Source organism: Loxodonta africana, chromosome 3 (assembly GCF_030014295.1).
Source record: "Loxodonta africana isolate mLoxAfr1 chromosome 3, mLoxAfr1.hap2, whole genome shotgun sequence".
NCBI lineage: Eukaryota > Metazoa > Chordata > Mammalia > Proboscidea > Elephantidae > Loxodonta > Loxodonta africana.
The window spans coordinates 68720778-68744522 of record NC_087344.1 but is presented as its reverse complement, the minus strand read 5'-3'; the positions used below and the strand labels follow the sequence as shown (position 1 = coordinate 68744522).

Sequence of the window (23745 nt, the reverse complement as noted above, 5' to 3'; positions counted from 1 at the left end):
AGCCGCATAGCCTCTCTGAGCCTCAGTCTCCCCCTTTATGAGATGGGGTAATGATGGCACCAACCTCTTGGAGTTGTTGTGAAAATTGGGTGATATGGCACCTGTGAAACTCAAAGCCAAACCACGCCCAGCTCTGGCTCCTCTGGTCCGAAGCCTCCTTGGCCTTCCTTGGGGTTAGGCCATCACTCAGGTTGATCAGCAGGTTCCCGTCTTCTGTCTGACCTCTCTCTGCTGGGAGCAGGTTTTCCAGTTTGTTCTCTTCTGTCAAGCTGTGTGGCTGTGGACCAGCCAGTCCTTTTCTTGGACCTCCGTTTCCTGTTCTGAAAATCTAGGGGGTTGGGCCAGATGATCCCTGGGGTCCCTTCCTGCTCTGTCATCTGAGGAGGCAGGGAGGAGCCTGGACACAGTGAAGGGTGTGGCTATAGAGAGGTAACTGAGAAGCCTCATTTGGGACATGGTGACCACTCCATCTCCAGAGCACCCAGTGTATGCCAGACTCTGTGCTCACTGAGGCTAAATACTCCCAGGAAGTATTATTACCCTCATTTTGCAGATGAGGGACTGAGGCACAGAAAGGTTAGGTGGCATGCCCAGGGTCACACAGCTAGTGGGTAGCAGAGCCAGCCTCCTAACCCAAGTCTGTCTGATCCCAGGCCTGGAAGGAGTCCCTTGTAGGGACAGAGCTCAGGGTGCCTCCTACATCCTGCTATATGGATTCTGGGTTTGGTTTTCCTAAGCTAGATGTTCTCTCAAGGGTCTGTACTTAGCCCACCTGGAGAGAGCGGTCTGCTTGGGGCCCTCTCTCCCCTCCCACCCTTCCACAGGTGACCACACAGGCGGACCACAGCCCAGCTTCTTCCCTGGACAGGTTCATTCGGCAAACCCTTACCAACGCTGCTCTATGCCTGGCCCTGCCCTACGTACTGAGTATGAAAATCTATCAGACATCATCCCTACCCTCATGAGAGCACTATCTAGTCGGGGGATTGACAGGTAACCTTGCAGTGAAGATGCAATGTGTGCAATGATGGTGAAAGCGTAGGGTACGGGACATGCAGAGGACTGGTTGTCTGAGGGCAGTGTAGGGAGTTTGGGATAGGGATTCTTAATGGAGGTGACATTTGTTCTGGGCCTTAAATGTTGAGTAAGAGTTCAACAAGTAGAGAAAAAACATGTTGCTGAGCATGTGCAAAAGCCTGGAGGAGAGCACTGCAAGATGGTTAGTGCATCTAGAGAGGTGCTGCCCGGTAGAACTTACTAGGATAATGGAAATGTTCTATATCTGTGCTGTCCTATACAGTAGCCACTAGTTACTAGCTACATGTGGCTCTTGAGTACTTGAAATGTGGCCAGTGCAACTGAGGAAGTGAATTTTTTATTTTGTTTAATTTTAATAGCCACATGGTGGCTAATGGCTACCGTATTAGACAGTAGGTCTGGCCAAGAGATAAGGCTGTAGAAGAAGGTCAGGGCCAGTTCTGAAGGTCCTTGAATGCCAAGCTAAGACAGTAGTCTTCTTCCCAGGCAACAGAAATCCTGCAGAGGGGTGCATGGGCAGCTCTTTCCTTTAGAAAGATCACGCTAGCTGCTGTGTGGTTCTTTCGGAGGACTGGAGGAGACTACAGGTGCAGGGAGGAGCCTGAGGCCAAAGTCCAGAAAAGAAGTGATGAAAACCCAACCAGGGGTAGTGGGTGTAGAGAGGAGAGGACAGATTCCAGAGCAGAACTTAATGGTCGATTGGACTGGCAGGGGGTGGTGTCAAGGAAGATGCCCAGAGTTCTGCCTTGGATTGCAGTGGGGGAGTGCCCGTCATTGAGATGGGGAACATAGGAGGAGGAGCAGGTTTGGTCCCTTAACACTATTCCATGGGGGCAGTGGTGGTTCAGAGGTACAATTCTTACCTTCCATGTGGGAGACCTGGGTTCGCTTCCCAGCTCATGCACCTCATGCATGGCCATCACCCATCTGTCAGTATAGGCTTGCATGTTGCTATGAGGCTGAACAGGTTTCAGCAAAGCTTCCAGACTAAGGCAGACTAGGAAGAAAGGCCTGGCAATCTACTTCTGAAAATCAGCCAGTGAAAACCTTATGGATCACAACATTCTGATCCACAACCAATCGCGGAGATGGCGCAAGCCGGGGGCATTTCATTCCATTGTGCATGGGGTCGCCATGAGTCAGGGGCTGACTCGACGTCCGCTCACAACCACTATTCCAGCATGTACTGTGATGTAAGTGTCTGCATCCTTGTCTGTCTCCACAGCTCGTCTGCATGCCGCCTGGGGCATCATCCCTCTCCCTGGCCCTGACGCAGTACCATGTGAGGCCCAAGAGGTCTCAGCACACGTTTGTGGAACGGGCGAATGAGTGTTTTGTAGCTCCCGGGCTCCAGGAGAGAGGGCAGGCCAGCTCTTGTTGTTCTCCAGCCCCGAAGGCAAGGAGGAATTTGTCCAAGTCCCTTGGGTGTCCTGAGCAACGTGAGGAACGTGGCCTCCGGGGCAGTGTTCTCAAAATAGCTGAAGAGCTGCCTGGGCGCCTGGGCCTAACATGGACTCGTGGAGACCACCAAGGGAGGGAGATGGTAGCACTTGGCTGTCCTCCTCAAACAGCTGCATCTCAGGTTCTGTCTAAGCTGGGTAGGCCCCCAGGCTGGCCAGCAAGAAGGGCCTGGGGAGCAGTTGTTCTGTACTCTTAGGTGAACAGAGTCGTCAACTCCAGTAGGCACGTGAATCCCTCTATTATGGAAGACTTTCAGCTGTTTGTCATAGAGACCTGACTTATGAACCTGCAATTAGACGGAGATATGTTTCTCATGTTAAACAAGTCTGTAGGAAAAGAATCCACATAGTGATGTGTTGGAGCCAGCTCCCACTGGCTCCTGAGAGCTGATTGTGGGCATCTCTTGCCAACTCCATGTTCAATGACCTCACATTGGTAGCTTAAAATTGGCCATTGTGGAAGCATTTACACCAAGGAAATTGGCAAATGCAACAAATGAGGGCTTTTTTTTTTTTTTTCCTCAGAGATCTGGCTTCCCAGCACATCATTGAATTCAGTGATGGTGTGGCTGCCCCACAAGCATCAGGAATCCAGGCTCTTTCTTCTTTCTGCTCCTCTTGCCCCTCTTCAGCACATGACTTCCATCTTTAAGGTTGCCTCATGTTCTGAGATGGCTGCCAGAGTTCCAGCCATTATGTCTGCACAAGCTTTCTGTTCTCACAAAACAACTGCTCCCATTTTTCTATCTTACCCCTATTTTCATGGCCAGCTCGTCCTTGTCCTTTAGCAACAGTGTTGTCACCTCAGATAAGCCTTCCCTGACCACCACCACCCCCCCTTACACTGCCTTATTTTCTCTACAGCACACACCATGATCGGTGATTATCTGGTTCTTTTATTATTTTCTTTGTTTATGGTCTGTCTTCCCCACTAGACTAGAAGATCCCTGAGGGCAAGGACTGTGTCTGTCTTGTTCACTACTGTATCCCCAGTGCCCCCATAATAGGTGCTTAATAAATATTTGTCAAATGAATGAGTGTTGAGTGAATGATGTAAAACTAGAAGAACTAGATGTTTTTGGAGGGCCCTGCCTGCTCTTACAAGATGAATGAGTGGGCAGTGTGGGGGTGAGAGTGTGAACAGGTAAGTCAGCCTCCCTGGCACCACTCACAGCCCAGGCTGACTAGGGAACCCAGGCCCTGGCCAGAGCTAAATATTTCCATGGAAACCCATTTAAAAAGCAAACTTCCTTGAACCCCATCTCAGTGCCAGGCTGTTCCTGGGTGGGGGAATATGGAGAGGGCACATTAAGGGCTCACCCTGGAGGACTCATGGACTAGTATGGGGATGGAGGAAGAACATGCTACAATGGGCTAGATGCCTGATACACACAGATGGCTGGACCCTGTGCTGGGGAGCGCCCAACTCCACATCGCATTCTTTCATTTGACAAATAAATTTACTGAGGACTTACTGTGTGCTGGGCACTATTCTAGGCACCGGGAATAGAGCAGTGGACAAGGCAGACAAGATTCCTGCCCTCATAAAATTCACATCCTAGTGGGGAAGATGAGCAATACACAAGAAGTCGAATAAGTGAGCAAGGTCCTTTCATACAGTGGCAGGTGCTATGAAGAGTGTGAAACAGTCCTCAGGCAAGACCTGTTTGAGGAGGTGGCTTCTGAACTGAGACATTAATGATACAAAGGAATCACCCGAAGATCGGAGAGCGGAGTGCACCAGGCAGGGGGAACAGCAAGTGCAGAGTCTTAGAGCTGAAACACAAGCTCGAGATGATGGAGCAACAGGAAAAAAGCCTCTTTGGGTGAATGGGTGCTGTGCGGGAGGGGAAGGTGATGGAGACAGATGGAACTAGGGCAAGGAGAGCGAGGCACTCGCTTTCAGGTGTAGGATTTACGCAGGCACCAAAAAACTTGGTAATCCAGATGAATAACATTTAATGTGTTCTTGTTTTTTTTCAATCTAAATGAATGCAAAAAAAAAAAAAAATCCAAGATAAACCAAATATCAAATTTTTAAATAAAGACAAGATCAGTGACAGTGCCATCCATACTGAGCCATGTTGGAAACTGAGGCAAAAGGAAAAATCGGGAATACTGATTCTGTCCTTATTTAAATTTCTAATATTTTGTTTATCATGGATTTTCGTTGTTGTTGTTCACCATGGGTGTCATCATTGTAGAAAACTTGTTACCTGGTGTTAAGATCATGGTCTCCAGAACCAGACTGCCTCGGCGCCAGTTCTGGCTTCACCCTTACATTCGCTTTAGGACAGGTTTCTTGGCCTCTCTGTACCTGTTCTTCCATCAGAAGATAGAGCTAATAATAGTGCCTCAGGGTTATTGAGAGGACTGAATGAATTAATACAAGCAGAGGGCTGAGAACAGTGCCTAGAGAGAGAACAATGGCAGTTAGTAGTAGCAATGAACGGTGGTTCTTTGCTTCCACCAGGATTCTAAGCAGGGATCCACGCAGCCGTATCAGGGCGGGCAGCGTATAGAGGTGGACTGGGAGAGAGAGACAGAGCTCCCAGGACAGCCAGAGAGGAGGGTGTTGCAAAACTTAAAGTGAAAGCTGGAAAGATTGGGACGAATTCTGGACATGTTTAGGAGGCCGATGCCCTAGTTCGCGGCCTGGGCCAGGTTTGGCCCTCGTCCCCATCCCGGCCTTGTGTGTGTTGCAGAGAGAGCTGAAGGAACAGCTTCAGGCCCTTCAGGACAGCGAGCGGGAGCACACGGAGGCGCTGCAGCTGCTCAAGCGCCAGGTGGCAGAGACCAAGGTGAGCCTGGTCTGGGCGCGGGGGCCGGGCCCGCGGAGGTGGGGGCGGGGCCTCGGGCCTGCGTGGGAGCGGAGCTTCGCAGACCAAACCTGGCGTGGAGGGGCGGGACGTGTGGGGTCAGCGGCCCAGGGTGTGGCTTCCCTGAAGGTAAATGGGGCCCAGCCCCAGGCAACAGAGGGTAAGGATTTGGGGCTGGTGCCTGGGTTAAGGGTGGGGACCTCCAAGGCCAAGGTGACTGGGGGTCCTTTCTCCCTTCCCACTTTGGGTGGAAGTTGGCATTGGCACTAGGGACCCTCTGGAAGCCCCCTGACCCCTGCACGGCTGGGAGTATGTACCCAGTCTCTTTTTCCAACCCCCTTATTAAACATACCCATTGCCTGAGGAGCCAACCCTGGGCATGTTACTTCGAAGTTCATCTCTCAGGCCCTTCTCCTGGCTTGTGGGGGTGCCATATCCCTTCTTTACCTCAGGCCATAGGGATATGTTGTTGTTAGGTGCAGTGGAATGGGTTTCCACTCATAGCCACCCTGTGTACAACTGAACAAAACACTGCGTGGTTCTGCACCAGCCACTGTGTCAATCCATTTCGTTGTGGGTCTTCCTCTTTTTTGCTGACCCGCTACTTTACCAAGCATGATGTCCTTCTCTGGGGACTGATGCCCCCGATAACATGTCCAAAGTATGTGAGACAAGCCTCACCAACCTCGACTCTAAGGAGCATTCTGGCTGTACTTCCGAGACAGATTTGTTTATTATTTTGGCAGGCCATGGTATATTCAATATTCTTTTCCACCACCATAATTCAAAGGTGTCAATTCTTCTTCCATCTTCCTTATTCATTGTCCAGCTTTCACATGCATATGAGGCAATTGAAAACATCATGGCTTGAGTCAGGCATACCTTGGTCTTTAAAGTGACATCTTTGATTTTGAACACTTTAAAGAGGTCTTTTGCAGCAGATTTGCCCAACTCGATACATCATTTGACTTTTTGACTGTTGCTTCCATGGGCGTTGATTGTGGATCCAAATAAAATGAAATCCTTGACAACTTCGTTGTTTTCTCCGTTTATCATGATGTTGCTTATTGATCTAGTTGGGGATATAGACTCTGAAAAGTAGGGCCAAACCCTGCAGCCTCTACTACAAAAACCCAAAACCAAAACCATTGCTATCAAGTCAATTCCGACTCATAGCGACCCCATAGGATAGAGTAGAACTGCCGCATAGGGTTTCCTAGGCTGGAATCTTTACAGAAGCAGACTACCACATCTTTCTCTTGTGAGTGGCTAATGGTTTCAAACCACCAACCTTTTGGTTAGCAGCTGAGTGCTTAACTACCACACCACCAGGCCTCCTTTTCTCTCTACTACAGTGGTTCGAAAATAAAAGCTTTTTTCCTTGACCTGAGTGGAGGGTGTGAGTTCTGATCCAGCCACTAAACTCATTATGTGACTTTGTAAATGGCATATTTTTCTGGGCCCCCAGTCTTCCCATCTGTACAATGGGGCCTCTCCTCAGCTCCTTTCAGTTTGGAAGTTTTGGATCCTAGCACACTTCTGAGGGGCCCCCTCTGAGTTTCCCCCACAGATATCTCACTAACTTGCTTTGATTTCTGCCTGGTCTTTCTAGAACAAGAACTGGGAGCCAGGGCCCAGCTGCTAAGCTGTAGGGCAATTTAAGTCTGGCTCCACTCTGTTAGCAGAGGTGTGATGCCAGCAGCAGCCAGAACAGAGCCTTAGGAATGTTCTGGGCCTCTGGAGGTCACCCTGGGGCCCGGAGAGGCCATCAGTGACCCAAATCTTTGCCCCAACTTGGCTACTGACCCGCTGTAGGGTCTCAGGAAGGTCAGGACAAATATTCCTTCAGAGAACATTCCTGAGTGCCTCTGGGCAGGACCCTTGTCGGGCAACAGATGAGAAGCAGTCCCAGGACTCCGGTTCAGTTGCTTCTGAAAGCCTCAGTTTCCCCATCTGTCTGGTGATTCCACACTTCTCAGGTGATGAGAAGCAAATGGAAGTCCGTGTCTGAATAAGAGGGAAAGATTTTGGTCTGTTTCTTCTCAGCATTCTCTTCTCCCCATCTCCCCCGCCCCCCATTGTTTTTTCTCCACTGACCTCTTCCTCCCCCGCTTTCCTGTCCATCTGTCTGCCTCTGGGGGGTCCTGTGGGGCCACCTCCCCCTCCAGCTCCCCCAGCCCCGCTTCCTGTCTGGACAGGGGTGTTTATACAAGAAATGCCTATGGATGCTTTGGAGGTCATATTTCACCTGGTGCCTGACTTGGCTTTCCTGCGGCGCCTGCCCCTCCAGTGGCCCAGCCTTGGGGCCCGTCTGATCTCCCTCCTCAGACCCTGTGTTTTCCTTGGTCAGCCCTGGTGGGGTGATGCATTCTTAGCAGAGTGTTTTTCTGAAATGGCCCCAGTTCCTCCTGTTTCCAGGGATGTGGCAAGCTGGGCTGAGGGCTGCTTTCCCAGCCATGGCAGTGAAGGGTCGGGGGTGGGGTGCAGGTGGCTCTGCCCTAGAAAGAACAAAAGTAAATGGCACACAGCAACTGACTGAGTCTTTCTCATAGGTGGGAATAGTCTACTGGGAACTATTTCCCACGTATCACAGAAACCCACAGAATGTCACCCCCACAACGGCAGGACTCCCCAGGACCTAGCACAGTGCCTGGCACACAATAAATAGTTGTTTGAATAAATGAGTGGAAAAAAATCACCTTTGGGGGTAGAAAATGTTATCCCTACTTTGCTGGTGGCAGAGAGTTTGAGGGACAAGCCTGAGACCCCAAAGCTAGTAAGTGACAAATTGGAAGCATACCATCCAGGTCTGTCAGAGCCAGTCTGTCATATTCCAGCCTCATGCTAGGCTGTCCCCCTGGAATGCCCTCAGCAAGATCTATGGCTTCGTGGCGAGCAAGCCAGATAGGTTGGGAGGACCCAACTGGGACATGCTTAGGGCTCCTGGGATGGCTGTCACTCTGAGGTTGCACTTCTGAGTTGCCCTCTCCCTGTCTCTCCCTCTTTCCACACCCATCCTTCCTTGTCCTGAGGACACTGGGCCCCCAACCTCGGAAGAGGATGGAGCCTGCACCTATCTCTGCAAAGCAGTCTTGAGCAAGACCCTTCCTTCCTTTCCTCCTTCCCTCCTTCCCCCCTCAAGCAGTTCCTGACTGCCAGATTTGTGCCAGGCCCTGTAATGGCTATGAGTGGTGCAGGTCTAAGAAGACATCATTCCCACCCAGGAGGCACTCATAAAATGTGGGACAGCATATTAGAGTGTTTGCAAAATGCTCTGGGAGCATCCAACTGCCTGAAAAAGTTAGGGTAGGAATCAAAAAGGAGGTAGCTTTTGATCTGGGTCTTGCAGGATGAGTAGGAGTTTGCGAGTTGAATAAAGGGTTTGGGGGATCATTCCAGGCAAATAGAATTACAATGCAGTGGCTCTAGGGAGGTAAGTTGGGGTCAGATTGAGAAGGGCTTTGAATGCTAGGCTAAGGCATTCAGCATTTTACTAGTCATCAAGGAGCCAAGAAAGGTTCCCAAACACAGCATCAGCTGTGACCTAGTTTGCACCAGAAGGATACTCTGGTGGTGAGTTTGTTGGCAAAGACATGGAGTTGACTTCTGAATCGAGTAAGTTGGGGAGACATCACAGCCTCCATTTCCCCACCTGTCTGGTGATTCTGATGGTGCAGTGGTTAAGCACTTGATGGCTAACCAAAAGTTCGGCTGTTTAAATCTGCCAGCTGCTGCACGGGAGAAACATATGGCAGTCTGCTTAAGCAAAGATTACAGCCTTGGAAACCCTATGGAGCAGTGCTACTCTTCCTAGAGGGTCGCTATGGGTCGGAATCAACTCGACGGCAATGGGTTTTGTTGTTTTTTGGGTTTTTTTGTTTTGTTTTGTTTTAATGGTCTGTTTCTTCTCCCCAGTGTTCTCTTCTTCTTCCAGCCCCATTGTTTTTCTCCACCAACCTCTTCCTCCCCAGCTAGTCAATGAGTCCCTCATAGGTGGGAATGTCTTCCTCAGCCCTACATCCCATGGGACCCCATGGAACCCCAGGGGGATGTGTTGAGGAGGCAGTTGGGAAGATGAGTGTACTGCTCAGGAGACATGCAGGGCTATCAAGGTGGACTCTGGTGTTTACCTTAAAGCAGTGGGTGTAGAAGATAAGGGCAGGCATGGAGGGGAGAATGGGAGGGGTGTGCCGGGCAAGCCCAAAGGAACATGGGAGGCACAGAGAGGCAGCCACAGAGGTGGGAACTGAACCAGAACTTCCTGTTAGTAGAGGGTGGCCAGTTGGCTAAACACTGCTGCAGAGTCGATGAGGCAGAACCAGACGGGGAGACCATGGGATTTAGGGGCCTTTGGCAGGAAGCTCCTGATAATGTGGGAGGACAGGCCCCATTTCACCACCAGCAATGTGCCACCCCCACCACAGGAGCCACAGGCCCCTGGGTGAGGGGCTCAGGGAGGCCAGAGCGGTCTGGCTGTGCATCCCAGCCTCTCCACCCTTCTTTGTCTGCCTGGCGCTCTGGGCGGGCATGCGCAAGGAGGCTGGCCTCCTGCCAACACTTCTTCCTGCAGGCCGGCAGTGCGGCAGGGAGGGAACAGGCCCTAATTGAGCCTTTGTCAAGCCTCCCACAGAGCACTGGGCACTGAACACAGCGGGGTCTCTGACTTTGTGAACTCCCGGCCAGAATCCCACAAAGTGAAATTGCAGAGGCAGGCCCCACACACGGCTGCAGCTGTCGTCCTGACTCTAAGCCTTTACATGTGCTGTTTCCTCTACCTGCTCTCCCAGCCCCAGCTGAGGTCTTGCACATCCTTCAGGCCCCAGCTTAGAAGCCACCTCTTAGTGAAGACTTCTGGGATATGCCCGTTAGAATGGATCCCTTTTTAATAACCAAGCTCTTTCTCTGCAACTCAAAAAGTGCTACGTGTTTTATAAATGTTCCCTTGTTTAATCTTCACCATAACCCTGAAATGTAGCTTTTGTTACCCATTTTACAGAGAAGATTACTGAGGCTCAGAGATCTTAGGCATCTAAGGTTGCCACAGCTAGAGACCCAGAGCCAAAATTCTTTTCCAGGCTATCGCCACTCTGTCCCCTCCTGGGCCTGGCAGTGCCATAGGGGCAAACAGAACCACAGAAGTCCATGTTTACCTTCTCCAGAAAGGGCCCTAACCTCCAGCTCTCCTTCCTTAGCCAGCGGTGGTCTCAGGGGTAGTGGGGTGGCACAAGTGTCCTCCAAGGTGGCCCGGTAGCTTATAAAGCTGTCTGACAGTGGTGAGCCCCCTGTCGTCTTTCCTTGAGCCCCATGGGTGATTTTTTAAAAACAAAGACTTCATTGTACCCCAGACTGAACTCAGCATCTTCTCCCTGTCCCCTACTCCTCATCCCAGCTTCCCCATCCCTCCCACCCCAAGCCAGAAACCTCAGCATCATCCTTGACACCTTTCTCTCCCGCACCCCTACAGCTGGCCAATCACCAAGAGTCTCCCTCCTGAAGTATCTTTCAAACTGTTTCCCTTTCTCTGCTAGACCTCTAATTCAAGCTTCATTATTTCACCTGGATCATCTTCTTAGTTTCCTAATGGGCCACATAGAACTATTTGCTGTCTCTGGCCACGCCATGTCCTTTCGTATTGCCGTGTTTTTTCATGCCCCATCCCCTCCACCAAATGTGCCCTTTCCCGCTCTCTCCTCTTTTCCTGACAGGGTCTCGGTTTCCTCCTCTCAGCCAGGGCTTCCCCCGCCCACTCCCCCTGCCCTAACCCCTGATGACTGTTCCCCACAGTCTTCCACCAAGAGCCTGCGGACCACCATCGGTGAGGCCTTCGAGCGGCTGCACCGGCTGCTGCGTGAGCGGCAGAAGGCCATGCTGGAGGAGCTGGAGGCAGACACGGCCCGCACGCTGACCGACATAGAGCAGAAAGTCCAGCGCTATAGCCAGCAGCTGCGCAAAGTGCAGGAGGGCGCGCAGATCCTGCAGGAGCGGCTGGCTGAAACCGACCGGCACGCCTTCCTAGCCGGGGTGGCCTCCGTGTCTGAGCGGTAAGTGCCCACCCGCCAGGGCCTTCCCCAGCAGGCATCCCCTCCCCCAGCCATGCAGGGTGGTGGGAGTGGAGGCAGATGCGCGGTTAGCAGAGGCTTCATTCATTCAAACCGTCGTCAAATATTTATGGGGCACCTGCTGTGTGCCAGAGCCTGAGCTAAAGGATTTATATATTTATATATTACATATATTTATAATCATATTGTTTATACTCCCTCTCCTCACTTATCGACATGGTTAGGTTCCAAAGACCAGGACATTATGCAAAATCGTTGTTATGCAAAAATGGAGGAGGACCACATCAGATCACAAAATGGAGGTGACTGGATTATTACATAACTGCCAAGTGACATTATTACATAACTGCCAAGCCACTTGAGAATCATGGCCCAGCCAAGCTGACACATAACCTTAACTGTCACAGCCAGTGTTACTGTTGCCTCACACATTTGTCATTAATTCACAAAATATTCGGATAGTAGATTTTTAACTATGGTCGTAAATGCGAAATGTTGGGTAAGGAGATAGTCGGTAAGTGAGGAGAAGGTGTAAATATACTATGCTATTTACATTATGCAACTATTTTTATATTAAGTGTATTACTTATGCTATATGTTATTTATTTATAATAATATTTATATTATATCTAATAAGTAATAATATTTTTATTATTATATAAAGGCTTTGTATTGTTATAGCCCTTCCAGTCCCCTGTGTGGTGCAAATGGTTAACACATTCAGCAATAAGTATGGAGACAGGAATCCACCCCCAAATGCAGCCTGCTCTCCTGCTTTCCTCCTAGGCTCAAGGGGAAGATCCACGAGACCAACCTAACATACGAAGACTTTCCAACCTCCAAGTACACGGGTCCCCTGCAGTACACCATCTGGAAGTCCCTGTTCCAAGACATCCACCCAGGTAAGACCCTGCCTGCTACTCTCTGAGAGGGCCCAGGGAGAGGCGAGGATTGCCATGGGTTGGAGCCAGGTGGGGCCTGTCCCAGCCTGTCTCAGCCCACAGCACAGGGGCAAGGCAGAGGGGTGAGAACAGCCCCTTGCTGAGTACCTACTGTGTTCCAGGACCTGTGCTGGGCACCTGCACAATCACTCAGCTCAATGAACCCTCATAAAAACCTCATGGGGTCAGCTCCATTAGTATGCCCATTCTCCCAATGAAGAGACTGAGGCCCTGGCCAGTTCATTTATTCATCCTATACATACAGTATATATCAACCACCTGCCTTATGCCAGGCACTGTTCTAACTGATGGAGAGATGGCAGTGAGCAAAACAGGCAAAAATCTCTGCCCTCATGGATCTTACATCCTAGGGCATAAGAGAGGTGTAAATAGTTTATTAGATTATGATAAAGGCTAAGGAGGGAGGTTAGGGAATGTTGAGGTAGGATAAAGACAGATAGAGGGTCCAGTTAGAAGACCTCATTGAGACTGAAGGAAGGAGAGTGAGCCATGTGGGTATCTGAAGGAAGATTGTTTCTGGCAGGGGCAAAGCCACGTGGAAGGGCCCTGAGGCAGGAGTGTGTCTGACCTGTTCAAAGAACAGTAAGAAGACCAGTGCAGCAGGAGTAGAGTGAGTGAAGGAGAGAGGGAGGGTAGGCCTCCCACCCTCAATAATAATAATAATTCAGAGAGGGAGGCCATGAGAGCCTGTAGGCCAGTGTGAGAACCTTGACTTTTACGCCGAGCAAGATAGGAGCAACTGGAAGGCTGAGGGCTGTGGCATGACATGAGCTGACTTAAGGTTTTGAAGGATCCCTCTGGCTGCTGGGTGGAGAATAGAATGAAGGAGGACAAGGGTGGAGGCTGGGAAACCAGTTAGGAAATTACTGCTACAATCCAGATGAGAGATGATGGTGGCCGGGGACAAGGGTGGTAGCAGTGGAGGTGGTGAGAAGTGTCTGGATTTAGCATATATTTTGAAGGTAGAGCCAATTAGGATTTGTTAATGGACAGGATCTCAGATGTAAGAGAAAGACAGAAGACAAAGATGACTACAGTACAAGGTTTTTAGTCTAGACGCCTGGAAGGATGGAGTTACCATTAACCAGGATGGGAAAGGCAAGGGAGGAGCAGGTTTTAGAGGTGAGGTCAAGAGTTCAGTTTTAAACCTGTGAGGTTTGTGATGACTATTAAATTTCTAAGCGCTCATGTTGAGAAGATAGTTCGAATGACAAACCTGGAGTACGACATCGTTAGCAATGAGCCTGGATGAGATCATCTAGGGAGTGAGACCCAAAAGGGAGTGAGAGTAGAGAGAAAAGAGGGTCACGCTAGCATCTGGAGCCTCAGGTCATTTCTAGAAGTCAGGGAGGGGAGGAAGACCCAGCCAAGAAGATGAGAAGGAGCAGCCAGAAAGGTAGGAGGGAAACCTGGGCATGTCCTGGAACCCAATCAGAGAAAGTCCTTCCAGGAGTGGTCAGTGATGTCAAAGGCTGCTAAGCCAAGTGCAGGAGAACCAAGAACTAACCATTCTCCAGGTTTAGCAACACGAGGTCCTTGGTGACCTTGAAAAAGGAACAGCTGTTTTGGTGGAGTGATAGGGGTGAAGAGCCTGATGGGAGCCCATCCAAGAGAGAATGGGAGGAGAGGAAGTGGAGACACCAGGTGCAGACAATGCTTTTAAGGGCAAGAGAGAAAAAATATGGCCACAGCTGTTTTTTAAAATTGAATAAATAACAGCCCATTTGTGGGCTGATGGGAAAAACTCTGTAGAGAGGGCAGAACAGAGGATAAAGGAGAGAGTTGCTACTCTGACGGCCTTGACTGCTGCCCCAGGGTGGGATCTGCTGCACCGCTGGAAGGACAAGGTCTGCTAGGAGTCCAGACACTTCATCTTCCAGTCCCAGGGAGGCAGAATCAGTGGGCATCTAAGCAGATGGGACAGTGCTGGGCTGGGAGCTGGTGGGAAATCTATTCTGATTACTTCACCTTTCCAGGGAGATGACAGTGAAAAATGTCTCCAGATACTGACAAATGTCCTCTGGAGGCAGAAGTGCCTAGTTGAGAACCACTGCCCCAGAGAAAGCTGCCTTCAGGAGAGAGGTTAAGGGAGCAGTAGTGTGTGCCCTGAACATCCTGCCGAGGACAGCAGCCCCTGGGGAGTTCAGAGAATAGCAGCCTGCTGGGCTGGGCCCCTTCCTTTGGCTGTGGGGCCTGTGAAGCCACTCTGGCTCCTCTGCCAGCACCAAGGGCCTTTATGTTCAGATGGGAGGGGAAGGTGTCCCCAGGGTCCTAGCCCATAGATTCTAGCAGTCTCCTGGTCCCCCCTCCAACTCAGGCTTCCTACTGGGTCACCTGAGAACCCTGTCTAGCACCTGCCACTCCCCTGCCACTCCCCTGCCCCACCCTCCCCCTCAGACTGACATGGGAAACTTCTCTACCTATCCAGCCTGATCACCCCAGCTCTCAGGCACAGACTTCCTCCCCAACCAAGCCAGGCAGCCCATTGTCCCAAGGACACCAGACACTGCTCCCCTTGCTCCTGCCACCTCCCACTCCTGGGCTGCCTTCTCCTCTCCCCCTGCTTACCTGAATCCAGTCATTATGAGTCCTAGTGTGTTTACTGCCTAGCTGAGTGACCCACGGCAAATCACTCACCTCTCTAAGCCTCAGCTTCCTCATCTGTAAAACAGAGATAGTTGCATTTGTCTCCCACCATAGGTGTGAGAATTAAATAAAATCATTTATTTGTAAATATTAATCCTGGAACTTAGTAAGTGCTTGATACCTGTTATTATTATCTTGATGCATCGGATGGTTCCTGGGTCTTGCTAAATAGGCTTTCTGGGGGCACATAATGGAAAGAACATGGTGTGATGAGACCCCAGCCCAGGCTCCAACTGTTTGCACCCCAGTAGCTCCTTGAGCAAGCCACTTAATTCAGAGGAAGGCTTCTTCGAGCCTCAGTTTCCTCTTCTGAAAAATTGGTACAATAATTTGTGCCTCTGGGGCTACTATGATGCTCACATGAGTAATTCAGTGGGTATGAAGGTGGCTTGGGAATGCCCAAACTGTGCTGCTGAGGGCCTGAGTGGGCGGAAGGCCTGAGGGACCAAATTCCTTAAAGGCCTAGTCAGCGGAAAGAGCTGACAGCATTTCCTGTCCTGTCAGGCCTCTGCAGGCTTGAAGCTGAGTCTTTGAGGACAAAGAAGCACAAGCCACTCCCTTGGTAATGGTAATGGCGATGGCATCTGGGGCTATGAACCAGGAGGGAGTTCTCTGCTACTGGAAGACATTTCCTGAGGCCTCAGCAGTGTCTGCTCCTTCCTGAATGCCTTTTGATGTTGTGTGTCACCTTCCCTGAGGTCAGAGGCTGGGTGTGCCCCTGCACAGACACTGGCTTCTCAGAGCGGGAAGGGCGCTGCCATCCCCTCTTCTGTGTCCCGCTGGTCTGAAGGCTTTTACTCCTGCCAACCCTGTCTCTGAAAGGCTGGAGAAGGGCGGGAAGACAGGACCCTCTGTCTGTGGTGAGGTGGCCCGCAGCCAGGGTGTCAGGCCCTGCCCCAGCCTCACCCCTGGGGTGTAAAAGCCTTCTGAGAGCCAGGCCATGCCCCCATCTAATGAGAGTGCCAGGCCCTGCCCCATGGGAGGTGGGGCCTTTTTCACTGGAAATCAGGCCCTGCCCCTAGTCCTGCCCACAATGCCAGCACAGCCCAGTTACAGCAGGTCCCGCCCCTAAAAAAAAAAACCCAAACGCATTGCCTTGAAGTCAATTCCAACTCACAGCGACCCTATAAGACAGTAGAACTGCCCCATAGGGTTTCTAAGGCTGTAAATCTTTAAGGAAGCAGAGTGCCACATCTTTCTCCCACAGAGCTGCTGCTGGGTTCAAACCCCTGACCTTTTGGTTGGTAGCCAAGTACTTAATCACTGCCTCACCAAGGCTCCTAGAACTGCCCAATGAGGGGTAGGGCCCTGCCCTCATCCAGTCCCCCAGGCTTCTGACAGTGTCATTTAACTCCCCAAGAGCTGGCGCTCAGTGCCCTCAGGGTGTCCTTCCTCCTGCAGGCTCATTTTCAGCCAGCTCAATCACTGAGCCCCTGAGAACCCACTTAGCTGCCTCCTAGAGCACCCTCCTCACTTGTCGGTGGCATCTAGAAGTGTCCTGTGTGGCCCTACATAGGCTTAAGATTCTGAGGCGGCTCCAGAGTTCCTGCTTGCTAGTCTCCCCTGATCCTCTGCCCTGAGCCATAATTTCACCTGTTTCTGGTCTCTTCAAATCATCCTGGACATCTTGGCCATGGGCCTGCTCTGCCCCTCTTCATCAGGAGCCTCTGATATAGACACCCGAGTATAACCCACCTCCCACCGTAGCCGCATAAGGGTGGTCCTGTCTGTATCTAATTACGTGCTTCAGTCTTCCTCACGCACACCTCTCATATTCCATCAACACCCTACCTCCCACCCCACTGTGGGAGTTCTCCATATTCCAAGGGGCAGGAGATTTCTGACTCCGACAGGCTGTCCTGTAATCAGTCAGACTATAGGGCGAGACGTTCCTCCATTAGCCTAGTGCCTTTCTTCTCATGGTTCCCCCTCCTCTATGTCCCTGGACAGAGAATTGTGTTTCGTTGACCCCTCTATTCATAGAGCTAATTGTTTCTGCACAGCCCTCCAAGTTCTAAGAACAGGAAAGAGGAGGTAAAATGCAAAACTAAATTGACTCAGTTTGCTAAGGGGTGTATGAACAGGGGCACAGTTCAGAGACTGGTTGTTTTTCCCTGTTGGAGACAGTCGCCATCATTGAAGCATCTTGTTTCCATGTATGTATGCAGCCAACAGGGGTGATTGAAGTACGGGGTAATTCTCCAGGTACATGTAACCATGGCTTTGCTCTACCAGGTAAGGGAGAACCAGAGAGCGCGTTTCAGAGGGAACTGGTGGCAGGATTCCTTCCCCCCACTTTTCCTCCCCTTGTCTTGCTCTGGTGCCTGGAAATGGTCAGCCAGGCTAACGAGAGCCAATCCCAGGTTCCCCCTTCTCCTTCTGGCTGGTCATCAGCTCCCTCAGAGGGGAAAGAATAAACAGAGGCAGTGACAACGGCTCGTGAGACTTTGGGAGCCAGACCTGCTAAGCCTGCGTGGCCAGCCCAGAGCCAGGTGGCTCAGCCTGTATCTTCCCAAAGAGCAAAACAAACAGGGTCAATTTAATTTGGCAAGACTTTCCAGTAACCTGTCCCATGGCAGGTACTCTGCTAGGCACTGGACACATGAGGGAGGACCCAGCTGGACAATACATGGTTCCTGCCCTTCCGGTATCACGGTAGTTAAGAGCTATGGCTACTGACCAAAAAAGGTCAGCAGTTCAAATCCATCAGCTACTCCTTGGAAACCTTATGGGGCAGTTCTGCTCTGTCCTATAGGGTCACTATAATTTGATGGCAACGGGTTTGGTTTTTTGTGGTTTGCCCTTCTGGTGCAAATGAGGGGACACGGAAGGCTATACCCCATATCAGGAGAGGAGCAAAAGCAAAGTTAAGGAGTTTCAAAGAGAGAGCTGGATCTGAGGGTGGACTCAGAGGATGGACCATTTGAAGTGAGCTTCATGGGGTAATTACAACAAGCAGAGAGGAGATGGGAGGGAATAGCCTGAGCAAAGGCACTGGACCCGAGAGGAAGGTGGAGAGTGAGAGATCGGCTAGAAGACAGGGCTGTGAACAAGGAGCCATCGCCCCTGCTCCCTGGAGCCAGGTTTACATCTGGAAGGACTTCAGCCATCACTCTTCCACCTGGAGGGCAGGGTTGTGTTCAGGGTCAAACAGCAAGTCAGTGGCCTCCTGAGGACCAGAACCCTGCCTTCAGAAAGGCACCACATAGTGGGTCCACAGCCTTCTCTCCACTCATCATCTCTTCCTTCCCCACAGTGCCAGCCGCCCTGACCCTGGACCCAGGCACCGCCCACCAGCGCCTGATCCTGTCTGATGACTGTACCATCGTGGCCTATGGCAACCTGCACCCACAGCCACTACAGGACTCGCCAAAGCGCTTCGACGTTGAGGTGTCGGTGCTGGGCTCCGAGGCCTTCAGCAGCGGCGTCCACTACTGGGAGGTGGTGGTGGCAGAGAAGACCCAGTGGGTGATTGGGCTGGCCCACGAGGCTGCAAGCCGCAAGGGCAGCATCCAGATCCAGCCTAGCCGTGGCTTCTACTGCATCGTCATGCACGACGGCAACCAGTATAGTGCCTGCACAGAGCCCTGGACGAGGCTCAATGTCCGCGACAAGCTCGACAAGGTGGGCGTCTTCCTGGACTACGACCAAGGCCTCCTCATCTTCTACAATGCTGATGACATGTCCTGGCTCTACACCTTCCGCGAGAAGTTTCCAGGCAAGCTCTGCTCCTACTTCAGCCCCGGCCAGAGCCATGCCAATGGCAAGAACGTGCAGCCACTGCGGATCAACACCATCCGCATCTAGCATGGACCGAGTAAGGCCACAGCCTCCCAGGGCCACAGCCACCAGTAAGAGCCCTGCCCAGGAGACAGAAGGCCTGGAGTCCAGCCTGGTTTGGCCATGCTGAGACCTCAGGCCAGTTTACCCTTCAGTCTCCATTTGCCTGTCTGGAAAGTGGAGGTTACACTCCATGATTCCTAAGCTCTCTTCCAGCACTCATGTTCTGTAACTGTGACCTTGACGGGGAGGCAGCATTATCCAAGGATGTGACATCCTCCTTCTCTGGTCAACCGATGCCCAACCCTCATCCCCGTTGTCTCAGGGGCAGGGAGCTCTCCCTATGTCTCCCTCCTGCCCAGGTGCCCTGGACTCAGGATATGTCAAGGTGGTGCCAGCAGATGGCAGCTCGAAACAGTCACAGAACCCTCATATGCTCTGTGGCCTAAGACTTGCTGGCGATGGACCTCGCCAAGCTGGTGATGGGCCATTTTACCCTTGACCCCAGCCCAGAGTAGCTGGTTCTAGGGCTTTCTGAGAACCACCCTCCCCTGTCATCCCCATACCATGAGCTACATGGTTCCTACTTTTCCCGCCGACCTGCAGGTCAGAGATGATGCTATGAGAGGGTGCTAACCTGCAGAAGGCACCCAGTGGTTGGGCACACATGTGACAGTCACTGCGCCACCACCTTCCTGCCCACAGGCCAAAGGACAGGTTGATAGCACACCCTGAGGCTGACGCACAGCTCATTTGCCCAAGGGCACTTGCAGAACAAGCATCACTGGATGATCAAAGTCCCTCTCGACAAGGGTCCAGCCAGCCCTCACCAGCCAGGCCTCCGTGACAAGGCTAGGGTGTGGGGAGGCTGTTGGGAGCAGTTGTTTTAGTCAAGACCTGATCAGTGGGAGGGGCTGTTAGCTGGGATCCCTCCTCAGACTTGATATATGTTTCAGCTAAAATTCTGTTGAAGACAACAGGAGCCCCTTTAGCTAGTTTAAACAGACAAAGGATTTATTACCAGGTCCCTGGAGACTTGAAAGATCATTGGAAGGGCTGGAGGAGCAGGCTCATTGGTGAATTTCCAGCAACGACTCCCAGCCCCCAGATTCCTCATGTCTCTATTGTGACCAGGAAAGTTGCCCTGGTCTGCAGGAAGCCACGGAATCAGGAAGCCACTGTCTGCAGAACTGTGCCTCCTCTGCCACCATTCACACCAGCAAATGGATGTTCTGAGACCTGCCTCTCTCCCACTGAACTCAGTTCTCAAATCCAAATCTCTGCAGGGATTCTGTTTAGGGAAACCTAAGTCAGATTCAGAACCTTAGCTGCAAGGGAGTCTGGGAAATGTAGCTTTTATCTTTCCAGTCTCAGCAGTATAAAAGGCAAGCTAAAGAAGGTTAGAATGGATGTTGAGCAAGCTCATCCTTGGTTTTTGCTGCAGTATCCAACCATGAAGAACCCAGGAAAGACTGGAGTTCACCTCTAGTCTTTGGTTTTGAGGCAACAGAGCCTCAAGGTGTCCTGTTCTATGGCTCTTGCCCACGGACAGGCACTGAGGAATGAGCCTGCAGAACCAAGCCAAAATGTCTCCTCAGCCTTGGCCTTTCTTTCTAGTCCTGGAGTCTAGATTCTGCACTTGGGGTCTCTGGCCAGATCAACTCCAAGGGAATAACTGTTCCTGGGGAGCCCCCACCTCACAACTGCTGTCCACTGGGGCCTCCCCTGGGCAGGAAGAATCCTCACCCCACCACTTTAGCTACCAGATCTCTGGGTCACTCCCAACAGTATTTTTATTTAAAATGTTACCCATTTTGTGAGTTATAATGAATTTTTATTAAATTAAAGTTATAGAATGTCAGTGGTCAGTTCCGTTCATTTTGACAGACACAAAGGTGTGCCTACTTTGTCCGGGGCAGCGTACATACATGAGCATGGCTAATTCACAAAGTAACCCAGGTAGATGGTATTGTGCCCATTTTACAGAGAAGGAGAAACAAGGTTCAGAGAGAGGACATGACTTGTCTACAGTTCTGGATCCCACACTGGTAAGCGATGGAGCTTGGATTAGAACTGAGTTCTGAGGCACCACTCACATCACAACCCTGTCTGAAATTTACCAGCCAGGGAAGACTATCAGTTTTTTGCCTGGGGGAAGGTGGTGATAGTCTCTGGAGCAGGCCAGTTGCAAGAACCTGGGCTCTGGAGCCACAAAGACCTGGGCTCAAATCCAGGCTTCACCACTATGTGGGTTTAGAAAAAAAAGACTTGCCCTTTCTAGGTATCAGTTTTCACATCTGGAAAATGGGGATAATAACACCAACCTATGATTTGTTGGTAATCTGTAAAGTGCACTGCGCTTAGACAGGCCCTCCCTCTCCCTCCAGCTACCTCCCCGAATCATGCCTGGAGCTGTGTGTGTTTTCTGAACCTCTGGGCTGGCTCTGACCCTAAGAAGTTTATCTTGTGCCCTGTGAGGGGTATAGGGCCATCTAGGCCAGGAGACCTATCACAATGGTTATCTACAACTGATCACGGGAGTGGCACAGGACCAAGCAGCACTTGGGTCCACTGTGTAGCGGTCGCCATGAGTTGAGGGTCCACTGTGCAGGGGTCGCCATGAGTTGAGGGTCCGCTGTGCAGGGGTCGCCATGAGTTGAGGGTCCGCTGTGCAGGGGTCGCCATGAGTTGAGGGTCCGCTGTGCAGGGGTCGCCATGAGTTGAGGGTCCGCTGTGCAGGGGTCGCCATGAGTTGAGGGTCCGCTGTGCAGGGGTCGCCATGAGTTGAGGGTCCGCTGTGCAGGGGTCGCCATGAGTTGAGGGTCCGCTGTGCAGGGGTCGCCATGAGTTGAGGGTCCGCTGTGCAGGGGTCGCCATGAGTTGAGGGTCCGCTGTGCAGGGGTCGCCATGAGTTGAGGGTCCGCTGTGCAGGGGTCGCCATGAGTTGAGGGCCTACTCAATGGCAGCCAACGAGAGGGTGCTGTGGTGGTTCAGTGATAGAATTCTCACCTTCCATGCCGGAGACTTGGGTTTGATTCCCAACCGATGCACCACCAATCTGTCAGTGAAGGCTTGCATGTTGCTATGATGTTGAACATGCAGAGCTTCCAGATTAAGACAGATTAGGAAGAAAGACCTGGTTATCTACTTCCAACAATCAGCCAATGAAAACTCTGTGGATCACAAGGGTCCAATTCGCAACTGATCATGGGGGTAGTTCAGGACCGGGCAACGTTTTTATTCCATTGTGCACGGGGTCACCAGGAGTTCGGGGCTGACTCCACAGCAGCTAACAACAACAGGCCAGGAGGGCCCCTCGGTCTGCTATGTGGAATGAGGTCCATCCCACCTGTGACCGATGGGGTGGCAGCCTGGCCAGACCCAGGCAAGGCCCAGCATGTGGATACACAGGCTGTGCACACTGTAAACGGAAGAGCCATCAGTGTCCCTGTAGTGCGGGGCAGCATCCATGAAAGCAGCGGTCCTGAGCCTATCTTGGCTCTCCCCTGACTCACCTCGTACCCTGAAGGTCCATTCCTCAGTTTCTTCATCTGCAGAGTGAGGGAGGTTAGACTTGGTGCTCTCTCCGGCACCACGTGGGTCTTCCTCTATGGCCTGGAAAAAAAAGGTGGAGGTGGGGAGAAAAGAGAGGAACAACCCCAGGCATTGACTTGTTTGAGGCTCTAGGAAGATGGGGCAGGAGGGATCTCTGATTGCCTGATGAAGAACACCCCGGGTTACAGAGAAGTGATGGGGGTGATTCTGAGACTAGAGTATCTTCAAGCTCCTCCTGTGCTCTCAGATCCCTGCAACTCCCCCCGACCCCCTCCCAAAGCCATGCCCCTCCAGTCTCAGGAGTACAAAAGACACACTGGAAGGAAGTTAGAATGGATGTCGAGTAAGCTCAGCAGACTGTCTATTCCTTCTGGGAGGTGAGCCCCCAAGTCCTTCCTTCCCTCTCCCCTCTCCACCTCAGTGCCAGGTCCAAGAAGTGATGGCTAGAGGTAACCCTATGGGTATAACTTGCATACCCATCTGGGGCCTCTAGGAAATCAGGATTCCTCCAAGAGGTATGTTTGTGTAAATGTCCAGAGAATCCCTGAAGGAAAAATCTGGGGTTGGAAGGCTGATGCCAGAAACCCCACATTTAACTCAGCAAAGAGGAGAGACAAAAGCAGCCTAGCCTCAGGGAGGAGAGAAGGGTCAGCAGGGATCTTTCTCAGGCCGGAAAGAACTGATAGAAAGACGATAACTCCATGCAGGATCCCTGTTTGTTGTCAGCAGAAGCGTTAGCGCTTTTTACACCTTATCTAACAATCTCGGTATTGGAGTAGGGAAAACATCGCTTCCCAGAGGACCCACAGCCAGTACTCAGCAAGGCTGGGAATCAGCCTTCTCAGCACCTAACAAGGCCATTAGTTCCCTGTCCTCTCTGGAATGGCAGCCGGGACAGAAAACAACAGAGAGAAGGGCTCCCGGCAGCACAGAGCTGGGCTCAGATGCCGGAGAGGCCATCCCGGGAGGCTGGGAGGCTGACTGCTCACACCTGGGCAGCAGTCCTGCTTCCCCCATCCGGCCTGCCTCTCCTGCCTTCATCACTGCAAGTGAACCGTGCCAAATGAAAGTGAACCACCAAGGGGTCAGACGCAAAGGCCCACGTCAGGGGCTTTTCATGGGGTACCGAACCGAGCCGAACCCGTTGCCATCAAGTCAATTCCAACTCATAGCGACCCTGTAGAACAGAGTAGAACTGCCCCGTAGAGTTTACAAGGAGCGCCTGGTGGATTTGAACTGCCGACCTTTTGGCGTGCAGCCGTACTACTTGCAACTACGCCACCAGGGTTTCCTTACATGGGCTGGGGGTGGAGTTATTCTCCTTATTCTGGGACACTGATGATTCTACCCAGTCTCCCCTGGGGAATCCTAAACCACATAAGGGAAGAGGGCGTGAGAGGTAGGGCAGGAAGACATAGATATGGTC

At 51.6% G+C, this 23745-nt stretch overlaps 1 protein-coding gene across 1 annotated transcript in view; it reads left to right on the top strand.

Annotated features, from left to right (window-relative positions):
• Window positions 1-21312, top strand: part of TRIM62 (tripartite motif containing 62) — a 30372-nt gene extending 9060 nt beyond the window's left edge. The window contains exons 2-5 of the mRNA XM_064281667.1: window positions 5204-5299; window positions 11102-11358; window positions 12163-12278; window positions 18241-21312. Of these exons, the coding sequence (XP_064137737.1) occupies window positions 5204-5299; window positions 11102-11358; window positions 12163-12278; window positions 18241-18791 (1020 nt within the window). The 3' untranslated portion in view covers window positions 18792-21312. The remainder of the gene's footprint in view (window positions 1-5203; window positions 5300-11101; window positions 11359-12162; window positions 12279-18240) is intronic.
• The last annotated feature ends 2433 nt before the right edge of the window (window positions 21313-23745 follow it).